This window comes from Alosa sapidissima, chromosome 2 (assembly GCF_018492685.1).
Source record: "Alosa sapidissima isolate fAloSap1 chromosome 2, fAloSap1.pri, whole genome shotgun sequence".
Lineage (NCBI taxonomy): Eukaryota > Metazoa > Chordata > Actinopteri > Clupeiformes > Clupeidae > Alosa > Alosa sapidissima.
The window spans coordinates 10,609,785-10,625,618 of record NC_055958.1 but is presented as its reverse complement, the minus strand read 5'-3'; the positions used below and the strand labels follow the sequence as shown (position 1 = coordinate 10,625,618).

Below are 15,834 nucleotides of genomic sequence, written 5' to 3'. Positions count from 1 at the left end.
CACCACGTGGTCAGATGGTCGACCTCCAGCCTGTATTGAGTCTCGTCGCCCTTGGTGATGAGACCCACCAGAGTTGTGTCGTCAGCAAATTTTACTATGTGATTGTTGCTGTAGGTTGCAGTGCAGTCATGCGTCAGCAGGGTGAAGAGCAGCGGACTGAGCACGCAGCCTTGGGGGGCCCCTGTGCTCAGTGTGATGCTGCTTGAGGTATTGTTGCCAACACGTACTACTTGGGGCCTCTGACAGAGGAAGTCCAGTAGCCAGTTGCAGAGGTAGGTACTGAGTCCCAGTTTGTCAAGTTTGCAGATGAGTTGTTGTGGTATTATGGTGTTGAATGCAGAACTGAAGTCTATAAACAGCAATCTCACATATGAGTCTCTTTTTTCCAGGTGGGTGAGGGCTGGGTGGAGGGCAGAGCAGATTGCATCCTCTGTAGACCGCTTGGCTCGGTATGCAAACTGGAAGGGGTCCAGGGTGGGGGGGAGAATGGATTTGATATGTGACATGACAAGCCGCTCAAAGCACTTCATGATGATGGGTGTCAGTGCCACAGGGCGGTAGTCATTGAAGCAGGATGGAGCAGTTTTCTGCATTAATTTGTGCATTAATGGGGGGGGGTAGATTAAGTGGCAAGGGCTGCATAAAAAAGGTGTGGGAGGATTGGGATTGGGTGGGGGGCACCAACAAGGAGCACCCAAGAGCAACAGGGGCAAGGAAAAACTCCCTTACCAAGGAAGAAACCTTGGGCAGATCCACGGCTCAAGGGGCTAATCCAACTGCTAGGGGTCTTGGTGTGTGTGTTGGGGGGATGACAGGGGAGATGGGATAGTGTGCTGTGTATGTGGGGAGAGGGCAGTGTGCAATATGTGTGTTGGAGAAGCTTCCTCATGAGACAATGTGCTGTGTATTGGGGGGGGGGGGGGGGGCAGTGTGCTGTAAGTATATTGGGGATGCGTGTTGGAGAAGCTTCCTGATGAAATAATGTGCTGTGTATGTAGGGGGGGGGGGGGGGGGGGGGGCAGGGACTTACTATTGCAAGCAGAGTACTGTATGTAATGTATGTGAGTGATGACAGTGAAGATGTGTGTGTGGGCGGGAGGGGAGTGGAGCAGTGACTGTGTGTGTGTGTGGGTAGGTGGGGGCAGTGTGCTGTAAGTATGTAGAGGATGTGTGTTGGAGAAGATCCTGAAGACAATGTGCTGTGTATGTGGGTGGGTGGGGGGGGGGCAGTGTGCAGCAAGTATGTAGAGGAGGCTTACTGTAGCAAGCAGTGTGCTGTATGTATGTGAAGTGATGACAGTGATGATGTAAGTGTGTGTGGTGGGGTGGGGGGTGGGGGGGGGGTTAGAAAGGCTAGGCAATCAAGGACATGGGTAGATGGAGGAGAAATCAAAAATAATAAACGTTCGGAGGTCTGGTATTTCTCGATTACAGACCGTTGCTAAGTATAACAGACTGCTGTCAAGGAAAATGGGTTTTGTGCTTCATATTCATCACTCCGCAAGTAGTCCAGTCACGTCTTGCATTGGAACTTCATTCAAAAGTGAAAGGAAGCGGTTGATCAACTGTGTTCTAAAGAATGTTTGATTCAAGTTCAGCGTGTTGTGAACTATTTGTCACTCAGCCAAAGCCACGATGAAACATTTACAAACTAGATGTACCGCAGAGCGGTACAAAATATGACCGCCGCCCAGTCCAGCACATATTTTCCACAAAAATAAATCACGCTGAAAGGCCTATATGATTCTAACTGTCTCAGTAAATTGCATTATCCACACTCAATTCTCACTGGTATCTGCTAGACAACAAGTACCAAAACATGATTAGTTCATAGATTTCACATGTAACATTGATTTTATACAACCCCACCCCCATCTTGCCTGTTCATAATTCTGAGAAATTCTTGAATTGTGTGCATGTGTGCGTGCACACGGTTATGTTTGTGTGTGTGTGTGTGTGTGTGTGTGTGTGTGTGTGTGTGTGTGTGTGTGCTTGTGTGTTTGTCTGCGTATGTGTGTTTGTGCATGTGCATGCATGCGTACTGTGACGGCCCCGTCTCTCCTGTGCTCAGCTGCGAGTTACCAATTAACAATTGCAATCGTCAGTCCAGGTGGGGGCGGTTATTGTAATTAGGCCTGTCAAACTCGATTCCTTTTAAGGATCCGGGTTATTCTGAGTCACTCACTAAACTGATCCGGGTTGATCGAGTCACTTGAGTCAGTATTGCTAAATCGCAAAGAAATTCAGTCCTACGTTCAAGCAGTGCCGTGGGGTGCTTCATTTCGTTAAGTGCCTTCTCATGTTGGATGTGGATCCTCCATGATTTGAAACCAGATTTTTGCAGCACTTGCATTTAGCCTTTAGAGTTTTGCTCTCCTGGTCAAAGTGCATCCACACATTGTTCATCTTTTTGGTGCTCATGTTCAGAAACTTTGATCTTATTGACAGAGAGGGTAGCCTATATTATAATAATTCATTATTTGTTGTTGTTTTGTTAACAATAGAAAAGTTTGCCTAGGTCTAATGCTACTCTGCTACAATGTTTATTACCACTACTACTAATAGTAGGCTACTAGGAATCTATTCTAATAAGTATTATAGGCTGCTAATACTAGGCAACTAATATTACTATTAATCATGGCTATACTGTTAGGTAGCCTAATATAATATAATATAATATAATATAAAATAGCCTAATATAATAGCATCAAAACCTCCACCCACTCACGGGAAAGAAAGCAGTTTGAGCCAGACTGTTTATTTATTGTCTTAACCTAGCCTAAGCAATTGACTTTCAATGTAGACATAGATGCAGGAACGTAGAAATGCCCTGCAGTGAATAAATGATTATTATTGTTATTATTATTATTATTATTATTATTATTATTATTACTACTACTACTACTACTACTATTCTCATTAGGCCTATTATTATTATCACCTTGACACGAGTAGAAACTAGGCTACTCGCTCCTCTACAGATCCACTCATGTAGCCGGCTGATTCGACTGACTCGCACTCATAACAACATAACGTAACCGGTCCGCCCGGCTGATCCAAATGACCCAGGTAGGCTAGCCTACTCAAGCAACTCCATACAGAGCTTGCAATGTTTCGGACTGTCTTCGTGACCTAATTGCATTTTAAAGTAGGCTATGCGTGTAGAACATATGTTATTTCAGAAGTGAAAGCATGGCTTTTGTTGTGGATTTGTTTTTCACCTTGACGAGGAGTTAGGCTACTCGCTGCTCTAAAGATCCACTCATGACAACGTAGCCGGCTGATTCGGCTGACTCGCACTCATAACAAAGTAACCGACCACCCAGCTGATTCGACTGACCCAGGTAGATACTCAAGCAGCTCCATGAGCGTGCAGTTCGGACTGTCTGCACGACCTAATTGCATTTTAATATGCTACATCTATACACCAAATCTAATTATGTCTAGGCTACATGCAGAACATTGAATGTTATTTCAGAAGTGGAAAAATGGCTTTTGTGGAATTGCTTTTCACCTCGAGGAGGAGCTACTCGCTCTCGCAGATCCACTCATGACAACGTAGCCGGCTGATTCGACTGACTCGTACCCAACGTAGCCTAACCGGCCGGCTGATCCGACTAACCCGGATTGCTACTCAGCCGCTCCAATCTGAGTTTCATGGTCTGTGAGTCTGCAATGTTTCCGGCTCTGCAGGAAGTTAACCAGTTATCTCGGACTGCCTTCTCACTCAGTCGCTTGAGTTAATTTGTGGAGTTGTGGTTGCCTACGAAATTGTTACATTTTTGGCAGCTACGATGGCTAGGGCTAGGAGGCTAGCTAATGTTGCAAGAGGTTTGTGTGTGGCGCTGTTTATCGTTTTAGATTGAATTGTAGTAGGACTCAACTGATCCGAGTTAATGATACTAGAGACTCGCGACTCATGGGTTAATTTAAAGACACGGGTGAAAGATCCGAGTGAATCACGACTTAAACACCTTTAATTGTAATTAAGTCAGTGCCACGGCAGAGTTAAAAGATAGTTGGACGCAGGCAATGAGAGAGAGTGAGAACGTAGCCTATAGCAAACACTATAATCCGTTTCTTTTGAGTCTTAGAAAAGTGCAATCAACACAAACATACGACAAAGAAAAGCAAACTAAAGCATAGTAACTGCTAAAAACACGTCTCTTCGTGAGCCTACGCTGTCAAGTCCGTGCCGGCTTTAAGTGGAGATTCCCTCGCTGACGGAAGATCTGAAATTTAAACTTTAAATTTAAACCGCGGAGCTGCGACGTTCACTCCTCTGAGGACCGCTGTCTTCCTGCCTGAGTCCGGTTGCCTACGGAGCGGCCTGCGCACCTTTTCCTGGGGCTGTAGTCCACAACCAGCCACATACCGAGAGGCCTGCATATCCGATGGTAACTCCGGCGGTGTCATTACCGCTGGAGCAGTGTTTCCAAAGCCCCGCTACGCACACACCAACGCACACATCGCACCTACACTGATCGTTGCCAGAGGAACTGTTTTCGCGTTTTGCCCACGTTTCCCCGTTACTCCGAAATACTCATATATTTTTTTTGACCATCCTTTTTGAAAGAACAATCATCCCCGTTTCCAAAACTGAACTCAAAAAAAGTGACGTCTGACTAAGTGTTTTGTTATATTTACTGCCGATGAACTCACAAACTATGGTATTGTTTTGTTGAACTGCGGAGTACTAAATGGGCCAAAACTCAAAAGGACATTTAAACATTGGGGTTTTCCTGTTATGTCATTGATGTGCCGTTTCAACTGTAGAGTGTATGAATTCATGGTGATTTTTGATGTTTATGAGTATGTTGGATCTTGTGGTGCTTCTGGTGAGGGCCAGACAATTTTATTTAATTTGATTCTGATTTCACTGTTGACTGAAGGGGCTCATGGGTTAATGTTATAACTGTGACACTTTCACTGTGTGCTCCTGTAACATTTTGTGTTTGAAAGTTGGTAGCTTATGCTGCCTGGCACCCCTTTAAGAAAAATAATTATTAACTACTTGGAAAATAAAACATAACTTTCAACCAGCTACAGAATCGTTACAGAAAATGGCACCCCAGATGTTACAAAGTTAAAATTAACAGTGAATTAGACTATCCTACTAAGACCAAAAGCTCACAATTAAATTAAGAGAATAAAAACAAAAGAACTCAACAAAAGCAATCCCTTGCTACCCTTTTTAAACTCATAACGTCAAATCATATACTACAAATAGACACGCATGGAAGGCACTATGCCCCTGTTTGCAGACCATAGCATAGATGAGGACCAGAGTGAGCATGGCCACCAGCAACCTTATAGCGGACAACCAACCAATGATGCACAAGCCCAGGCTAGGCTTACCACTGTTGAATCTGACAGCGATGCTGGAGACTTTGAAGATGCTATGCTGGAACCTGAGCAACCAGTTCAGCATGAGTGTACCTCTGTGAGCTCCAGGGGTGCCCCTAATGAGCTATCTTTACTGGAACGAGTGACTGCACTCCAACAAGCACAGCCGGATTCCTCCATGCTCCTCCTTCATAGAATTCAGGTCTCTCATGAAGAACAAAAAATTAAAATGGATGCCTTAACACAACGGCTGTATACAGTGGACAATCAGATTGTAGCCCAATGTGATGAAGTGCGTAAGAACATCCTCAGTGTCCTGCAGTCTAATCTGAATTATGTGCAAACCCAGGTGATGAATGCTTTACAGTGGCGCCTGCAAAAACACCACTCTGAAGTCCTCAGTGATGTCAATTCAGCTTTTACACCATTTGATCTAACTTTGGACAACCTGCAAAGAGAAGTCATGCACACCACTCAGCGACTGGACTCCCTTGTTACAGAGGTGGTCTCTGTAAAACAGCAATCACTCCATCTCCCTGATGTCCACCTTAGGCCACGCCCCTGAATCCAGCTGTTTAGACAGTGGGACCTCTACCCTGCCTCACTCCAGACTACCCTCATCTATGCAGGTGGCGTCTTTGGAGAAGGAGGTAACAACTCCATCTCAACCCAGCCGTCCTTATCCGCATAGTTCCACCCTCTCTGTTCAGGCCGGTGAGCCAAATAGACGCACTGCTAAAATGCCCATTAAAATGGAGTTCCCCTCGTTTGGCAAGAAGGGCGACAGTTCTGATCCTCGTATCCTGTATCTCGAGAGGTGCAAGGATTTTCTTACCCTACGCCCACTCAGTGATGAGGAGCTTCTGGCCACCATGGGTAATGTTCTGCATGGCACGGCACGAGACTGGTGGGACGTTGCAAGGCATACAGTCAGTAAGTGGTCAGAGTTTGAAGCCCAGTTTGTTACTGCTTTCTTGGCAGAGGACTATCAGGAGGAGTTGGAAGATCGAGTGCGAACCCGACTCCAAGGTGAGCGTGAGTCAATCCGGGACTTTGTGTACGGTTATCATGCTCTCTGCCGCAAGTGGAAGGCTGGCATTGGGGAAGAAGAAGTCATTAAGCTGATTCTAAAGAACATCCACCCCCACATGGCTAGCCAGTTGAGAGGAAGAGTCAGCACAGTAGGTGCCCTTGTACGACTTGGACAGCAGCTGGAGAAGGATAAAGAGAAGTTTGAACATTGTCAACCTCTAAATCAGAAAATGTGAGACAAGAAGCACCACCTTCAAAGGAGCCTACGGTGTTCTGCTGGAAATGCAAAGAGGTTGGCCATCCACCAGGCAACTGCTCAAAGCACCCTACCCAAAAAAGCTACAAACCAGGGAAGCCTCCAGTACACCTCCATCAACCCGGATCGTCATCAGACCCGCAGTTCTCTCTGGTCACGCATGCTGACTTGGACAACAGTGATCTCTGCTGCTCCTCCTCTGAATCAATGCTCTTCACTCACGGTTCATTGAAGGTTCCCCGACAGCTTACAGGGCCTCTGACCATAGGAACCTGGAGTGGAACAGCCACTTTGGATACTGGAGCTTCTTTCTCACTGATGAACGAGCGCCTGTGGAAAGAACTCAGAACCTCTACAATGCTAAATCCATGGCTGAATGGGCCATTGTTCTTGGCAGATGGATCTGCAAAGCAACCATTAGGCTGGATTGAACTTACCCTCGGTGTCTCCGGCCATTCATGTGTTCTGCCTTGTGTTGTCTTACCTGCTCAGTCTCTTGCTTTCCCCATGGTATTAGGCCTTGACTTCTTATCTCGTAGTGGCATACAAATCAATGTCCTGGAACAGCAGTACTGGTTCCCTTCAAGACCCCAAGAGAAGTTTAATTTGTCGCAGCCCATCAAAAGTTTAGCCTCCGTTACCTTCACCTTCTTTTCAGCAGTGCCGCCATCTGCCGTGTCGGCTCAGTGGCAGCAAGAGGACACATGGGAGGAAGTGATTGATCAAGCACAGTTTAACACATTTAACTTCAATTACCCGTTTATAGTCTATACTGATGCAAGTGAGGTGGGCTTGGGCGCAGTGCTTACCCAGAGAACAGGACATGGGAAGGAAGAAGTGCTGGCTTTTGCAAGCCGTTCCCTTAACTCTGCTGAAAGGAACTACTCTGCAACTGAGCTGGAATGTCTTGCCGTGGTTTGGGCGATACTACCTGGAGGGTCGTCACTTTACTGTGGTCACCGACCATGCCTCCTTGGTCTGGGTCTTTCAGACTAGTAAACCAAGCTCAAGACTCATCCGCTGGGCTCTACGATTGCAAGAGTTCTCTTTCTCAGTGGAGTATCGAAAGGGAAAATATAACTCTGTTCCTTTAGAGGGTGATGGACTACAGGCTACCTGTGCCACTGTCCAGACTAGAGCCCAGACGCCCCAGTTAGAGAAAATGGAGTTTCCTGTGTCAGACGAGGTGCTGTGGAAAGCCCAACAGGACGATCCAGAGGTTCTTGCCCTTTATAAATCTCTCTTGGAGGGTGGTGAGAAATCTATCGATGCCGTCACCAAAAAGACCATCCTGGAAGATAAGGTCTACAGAGTCTTTGAGCTGCCTCATCGCACTTTGTATCAGGCCTATGTGCCAGCATCGCTCCGGCCACAGTTACTGCAGGCTTACCATGATGATCCCTTATCTGGTCATCTAGGCAGATTCAAGACCTACCACCGTCTACATTCTGTGGTGTACTGGCCAAACATGAGTCGGGATGTTAAGACTTACCTACAGAATTGTCAGACCTGTCAGATGTACAAGCCAGAGGGTCGGAAGGCTGGTGGAAAGCTCCAACAAACTGTCACCTCCAGACCGTGGGAGATGCTCGGGGTCGACATCATGGGACCACTTCCCAGAAGTTCCAGACTGAATGAATATCTCCTCGTTTTTGTGGACTATTTCTCCAGATGGGTTGAGCTCTTCTCCTTGTGCCAAGCCACCAGTGAAACAATCAGCAAGACCCTGGTGAATGAAATACTGACCCGATGGGGGGTACCTGAGTACCTCTTATCAGATCAGAGCTCGCCCTTTGTAGCCACTGTCATGAAGGAGACCTGTAAAGGCTGGAGTGTCCATCAAAGGTTTACGTCTGCGTATCACCTGCAAACCAATTTGACAGAGAGGGTGAATCTTACGTTAAAAACTATGATTGCCTCCTATGTTGGTCTAAATCATAAAAGATGGGATGTCTATCTACCTGAATTCCGGTTTGCAATTAACTCTGCTGTCCAGGAGTCTACTGGTGTCACTCCGGCTGAGCTGAATCTCAACCGTGTGTTACAGGGCCCCTTACACAGCGCGTTGCAACCTAGGGACATTCATCCATCTCATCCAAGCTATGAGAAATGTGCAAAGATCAATGAGCTTCAGGAGCTGGTCTCCAAGAACTTGTACAAGGCCAAACTTCGCCAGAAGCGGAATTATGATAAACGGCGAAGAGATCTGGACTTTGAGGTGGTTGATTGGATCTGGCGGCGTACTCATCCATACTCCAAAGCAGAGAAGTCTTTCAGTGCCAAGCTGGCTCCTAAATGGCAAGGGCCATATCGTGTGGTGAAGCAAACGGGACCCTTGAATTATCAGGTTGTCAACGAGGCCACCGGTGAGGACATGCGCTTTGTCTATGTCTCTCAACTGAAGCCCTGTTTCCCCACTGCTAAGGAGTATCATGAGCTGCAGCGTCAGGGGGTCTTGGAACTCTTTGCTGGAGAAAGTGATGATGAGGACTTAGGACCTAGGCTTTGGTGATGAAGATCTGCAGGATGTTAAGCTTCCATCGTAATGGTCAGCTTTTCCCAAGGGGGGAGGGGTGTGACGGCCCCGTCTCTCCTGTGCTCAGCTGCGAGTTACCAATTAACAATTGCAATCGTCAGTTCAGGTGGGGGCGGTTATTGTAATTAAGTCAGTGCCACGGCAGAGTTAAAAGATAGTTGGACGCAGGCAATGAGAGAGAGAGAGTGAGAACGTAGCCTACAGCAAACACTATAATCCGTTTCTTTTGAGTCTTAGAAAAGTGCAATCAACACACACAACTACGACAAAGAAAAGCAAACTAAAGCATAGTAACTGCTAAAAACACGTCTCTTCGTGAGCCTACGCTGTCAAGTCCGTGCCGGCTTTAAGTGGAGATTCCCTCGCTGACGGAAGATCTGAAATTTAAACTTTAAATTTAAACCGCGGAGCTGCGACGTTCACTCCTCTGAGGACCGCTGTCTTCCTGCCTGAGTCCGGTTGCCTACGGAGCGGCCTGCGCACCTTTTCCTGGGGCTGTAGTCCACAACCAGCCACATACCGAGAAGCCTGCATATCCGATGGTAACTCCGGCGGTGTCATTACCGCTGGAGCAGTGTTTCCAAAGCCCCGCTACGCACACACCAACGCACACATCGCACCTACACTGATCGTTGCCAGAGGAACTGTTTTCGCGTTTTGCCCACGTTTCCCCGTTACTCCGAAATACTCATATATATTTTTTGACCATCCTTTTTGAAAGAACAATCATCCCCGTTTCCAAAACTGAACTCAAAAAAAGTGACGTCTGACTAAGTGTTTTGTTATATTTACTGCCGATGAACTCACAAACTATGGTATTGTTTTGTAGAACTGCGGAGTACTAAATGGGCCAAAACTCAAAAGGACATTTAAACATTGGGGTTTTCCTGTTATCTGTCATTGATGTGCCGTTTCAACTGTAGAGTGTATGGATTCATGGTGATTTTTGATGTTTATGAGCAGGGTGCGATTTGTGTAAAAACCAGAGGGGGGGATGATTTTGAATAAGTTTGCAACCCCCCCCCAAAAAAAAAAAACGAACGAACAATTCATAGCTTAGTAATGTCATGGCTAATAATACCCTAGATTATTTTTGCCACCTTTGTAACATTTTAGTTTTAGTTTACCGTGGTGTATGACTTTAAACAGCGATTGTGCTTGGTACGATGATCAGCTCCTCTAATGCAGGGTAGGACTACGTTTTGGCAAGCATACAAATTCACCTTGTTCTTGCCCCATCTGAAATGACTTCTCTACTTTTGCTGGCTCCATCCTTTCTGTATTTGTTGTGTAAAAAAACGTTGTATATGATGGCACTGAAGTCTTAGTGAATTGGCTAACAGTGTTAGTTGGTAACCAAATAGCCTACACATTGCGCTACACGCTGCGTAGGCTACGTGCATTCTCTCTCCTGCTGATTTGCGTTCAGTAGCCAAGTGCGTAATATTGCAAAAGTTGAAAAAATAAATGTGTTTATTGTAGCCTACTGAAAATAAATAGCCTATCATACTGTCAGTTAATTGCCTACAGTGCAGTGAAGAGTTTGGAGAGTAAAGTTATAGGGCAACTTGAAGTTTTATGAAAATAATTTACGAACCAGAACATAAAGACCATGAAGCTTCTATTTCTTGCAGCTGTTAAAACACCCGCTAGATAGTTTAAATACCCACCAACATTCGTTTTTGCAGTACAGATTATTTCTAAAAGTTATTTGTATACTACTGGCTGATTTATCAAACGAGTGCTTTCTCGTTTTTCCTCCGCAAACTACAGGTGTTTCGATAGAGAGCCATTGAATAAGCGATGCCAAGCAATTTCTGTAACACTTTTTGTGACATTCAGCAAATATCTCCTCATTTAATGTAAGTTCCTTCGGACAATAGGCCTACGTTCTACTCTACATGCAGTTGTCCTCCATCTCAGTCGCATCAGTTTTCTAATTTTGAAGGTTCTAAAACATTATTATGCTTCACTGAATCCTTCTCGTTTTCTTTCATTTGTCCAGCTAACTTTTCCATTGAACCTAGCCATTTATGATGGATTACACACTCGACATTTTGAAATGTCCTGCACGATCAAGGCCAAATTAAGTTATCACGCAGCCACTGTGTCAGCAGCATGAGTGCTGACGGTGACGGTGCGTTTCTGATGTCAGATTATTATGTAGGCTAGCCTACTAGACTGTTCTCACGTTGCAGCGCTTTACTTATATGAAGTAGCATTAATCAATATGAGGGGCAGAGGGGGATAAATGTAGTCCCCCCTGACGATAAAAATAATTTAGCAGAGGTAGGGATAGGAAAACCAGAGGGGGGGAAATCCTCACCATACCCCCCTACAAATCGCACCCTGTTTATGAGTATGTGGATTTTGTGGTGCTTCTGGTGAGGGCCAGACAATTTTATTTAATTTGATTCTGATTTCACTGTTGACTGAAGGGGCTCATGGGTTAATGTTATAACTGTGACACTTTCACTGTGTGCTCCTATAACATTTTGTGTTTGAAAGTTGGTAGCTTATGCTGCCTGGCACCCCTTTAAAAAAATAATAATTAACTACTTGGAAAATAAAACATAACTTTCAACCAGCTACAGAATCGTTACCGTACATATGTCTACTGTGTGAGTATGTGTCATACATATGATTACTGTGAATGTATGTGTGTGCATGTGTATCTGTTTATGCACATGTGTGCACATGGAATGGGTTAACATGACCCCTGGAGGCAAACATATGGAAAAAATTGGTCATCCTAGGCCCTACGGTTCTCAAGATATTCACAGAAAACTGTGTATGCCCTACCCTCCTTTCGGGGGGGCTACAGATCAAAACGAAAAACGATGGTTCCATGCTATCCATGTGGGGTTACATGCCCACAAAGTTTCGTGTACCCCGGTCTTTCAGTGTCCCGGGAATCCTTGACGGAAATTTGGACATGCGAAAAAAAAAAAAAAAAAATCTGACTAAACCTATATGACCGCCGCTTCGCTGCGCGGCGGTCATAATAAATGTAAAGAGTCATATCATGTGGAGTTTATTGTTTATTGTCAGCCATTATCGGCTTGCTGGATGATTCTGAAGTTTTGAAGTGCATCTGTAACCAGTTCCATTGATATGTTTTGCAACAATAAGGTTGCAAAGGTCTTGGGAGAGCTCTTTGCCTTTACCCATCATGAAATGTTTCTTGTGTGACACCTTGGTAATAAAAACCCTTTTTATAGCCCACCAGTATGTACTAACCCATCTTATATCAATTTGCACAGACAAGAGGGACAATTTCTCTAACTACTTATAGATTCCAGTTTGTTCCTTGTCATTCCTCGCCTTTGTGTACTGCTTTTTCTTAGTGTGTTCAATACTTTTTCCCTGTGCCATTCCACTTTTTTACTCATAACACTACTTTTAGACATTAATGTTTGGATTTTTATATATGTGTGGATTACCTAAGTTAATACTAATGTCCGGTGACAATTTCATGCGAATAGCCTCAGTGGAAGTATACTTACTGAAAAAAAATGTTCAATAAAAAGTGTTCAATACTTATTTTCTCCGCTGTATCATGTCCAAGTTTCTTGTTTAGTTCACTTAATTAACATATTTAGTGATTTACTGATTATTATGCTTTATGGTGTCCCTAACAGTCATGTTTCTCATCTTGTCTTAGGCTATGCAACAACCTAACAAGACTGTTGCAGTCAATTTTGCCTATTATTCTGAATTTAGGACAGGGTCTGTGCAATCCTAACTTAGGATTGATTGCGCTTAATAGACTGGGTTGTTGAAATGTAGTTTGTGATTAATTGACGTATAAATGTATCTCTGTATGTCCGGTATTCTGAAATATTAACAGACATGTTGTCCGGTCCAAAAGTCAAGTGTAGCCTTTTGCACAGAATATGCAGACACCGCGTTCACAACAGCGCCTTCAACATAATCATATTACGGAAAGTGGTGATACTTCATCTTAACAACGATTTGTCAAAAGCGTTCATGTATCTCTTCTCTTTTTTTTAGGGTGTGGGGAAGAATAAGATTGTTGACCGTTTTTTACATCTGATGAACCGGCCAAGAGAATACCTGCAACTTCATAGGTAAAAAAAGAACCCTAGCACACCAGCCACATTTTGATGACCTGTACTTTTGATTATGTTTTCATCATCAATGATGCATTGGGAGGAATTTCTGAAAGTTTTATTTTGTAAAAAAATAATTTGACTTTTAGTTTTTCAGACTGTGAAAAGCATTGGTAGGCTGTTATTTTCAGAGTGTTCAGGATGATGTATTGTAGAAGGGTCATTCATTAACGCAGGGGTCTCAAACTCAAATGAGCTGGGGGCCACTTCTGCCAACGTCATCTGATTGGAGTGCCACGTCAGTGTTAAAGAATAATACAAAAAAGAATGGGTATTTCTAATACTACACAAAACTGCAAACAGAAAGTGCAAGTCTTTTTATCTCTTTTTAGACACCTGTGCTAGCAACCTTAGCTTATAGAAAAAATAATGATAAAATAAATATTAATACAAATTATAAAAACAAACATAAGCATAAAAACCGGTATGTGTGTTTCACACCAGATAAAAATATTTTCCTCTCATAACTTATTTAAACAAACTTTAGGTGGCAGGGTTAAGAAAAAAACACCATTGGATTTTGACATCAAAATGTCAAAACACTTGAAAGTGGTCAGAGATAAAGTCTGTAAATGTAAAAATCTTTGAGTATAAAGAAAAGTTTATGAAGGGGGTAAATTTACCCATCTAATTTGCCACTGGATGTCAAGCACCTCAAATGATGTACCTTTCAGTATACTGGATGTTGCACATATTTGAGTAGGTTTACTTTCTTTTTGTCATATTAGGTACCCACATAACTAATTAACAGGAAAACAGTAGACCTAAGATGTAAACCAACAATAGTAAACTATTACTAGCCTATAACCACAAACCGTTATTATAGGCCTGCAATAAAGTAGCCTGGTCAAATCAGTTCCTATCGTGGGTGACTTTGTAGTTCTTCAGAGCCCTATTTTTACTACCCTGTCTGTACCACGTCCATTACAGACACTATCATCACAATTGCCACTGCCACCTCCAGGTATATTGGGCAGAGGGTCGAAATAAGCATGGTATGCCTGGACACTATTGTATACACGCAAAGACGCACCTCCATCACAGATGCACCGTGACTGTCACTGTTATAATCTCCAAAATGCAGATATTCTCCTTCAGAATCAGAATAGGTGAATAACATAGCCAACCCAAGACTTTATAACACCACACGTGAACGTTTTTTCAACATTTGGTGTAGGCCTATTTCTGCTTCAATGTATGCAAAACTATGGCCTGCATCACTTCCGCGTCATTACAAACAAATGCACGTCTTGTGTTTCTCGCGTGAATCGAAGCTCTGGATGTCTAGCAACTAGTGGAGGAGAGTCAAAATGGGATTTGTCACTGTACTTGGATCTATCGTCTATTTTAATCAGTGTTGTTGTTTGTCGCAATTAAAAATGCCCTCAAGGGCCGAATTACATTATTATTTTGACATTAGGTCGCGGGTCGGAATTGGGCCTGAATTGGCCCGCGGGCCGGTAGTTTGAGACCCCAGATTTAATGATTTGTAAGCAATCATGAAATGTGTGTGTCTATAGATATTGAAAAGACAAGCCACTGCCAGGGGTTTCTTTAAGATGCAATACATACATAACTGATGGCTAGCAATCAAGAATGTCATCTGAAAAATTGTCAGAACCAATTGTACTGTAGCTTAATAGGCTATTGCTTCTGACTACAATTATATGTAGCTGTACAGATAAATATTCGGGGGTAATTGTTAAGTTTGGTAAATATGAGGGTATTCTTACAACACCAACTTCCTCACCGTAGTGGTAGTGTTGTGTGTTATCCAGAGGCGAAAGCAGTGTTTAAGACTAATGAAGTATATTAGGTCCCCTGCAGCACTTCAAAAGTAGCCCAGAGCAGTGAAAGTTGTTTGAAAGTCACATGTTCCCATGGCCTGGCTACTATATAGCACAAATAGTTAAGAATCACCCATGAGATTCTTTCCATCAGTGATTCTGCAGACATATTCACATCAAATGGAAAGGAAGTGGAAAACACTGTAGATGAAAATAAAAAATAATTGGGTCACCATACTAATTTAGTGTCTATTGAGACCTAAGTGAAAACCCCTCTGAGAAATGTAAAGAAGGTTTTTTAGACATGCTTTGGGGCACTGTTCTTAATTGTCTTTTTTTATATTTATGTATATATAGAGACACAACAGTGCAGACCTTAACCCTGCAGCCCTCAGTACGAGATGGGATCATTGTATATGAAGACTCACCTTTGGTCAGTATCATGAGTGATATATTGCTCTGCTCTGTCAAATCACATGCACACACACAAAACATTCTGCAAGTATTTACAATTTACCTTTTACCTTTAAGTATTTGGCATAGACCAGAAATAGGACAACTATCCTGCAATAGCTTATGTTCACAGGCATTGTCATAGAACATTCAGTGGCCTCCACAATTATTTGCACCCTATCAGACACTCTAATGGGACCATACTCAAACTTTTATTTCAGAAGTGGAGCACTACATATTTTTAGAATTAGGCCTACAGCAGCAAAATTAAGTAGGCCTATCCTGTATTTT

The 15,834-nt window shown here is 43.6% G+C and overlaps 1 protein-coding gene across 2 annotated transcripts in view; it reads left to right on the top strand.

Moving 5' to 3' along the window:
* Window positions 1-15,834, top strand: part of vwa8 (von Willebrand factor A domain containing 8) — a 201,987-nt gene that overhangs the window by 80,576 nt on the left and 105,577 nt on the right. For both annotated transcript variants that reach the window (XM_042065280.1, XM_042065290.1), the window contains exons 21-22: window positions 13,185-13,261; window positions 15,448-15,523. In XM_042065280.1, coding sequence (XP_041921214.1) covers window positions 13,185-13,261; window positions 15,448-15,523 — 153 coding nt within the window. The remainder of the gene's footprint in view (window positions 1-13,184; window positions 13,262-15,447; window positions 15,524-15,834) is intronic.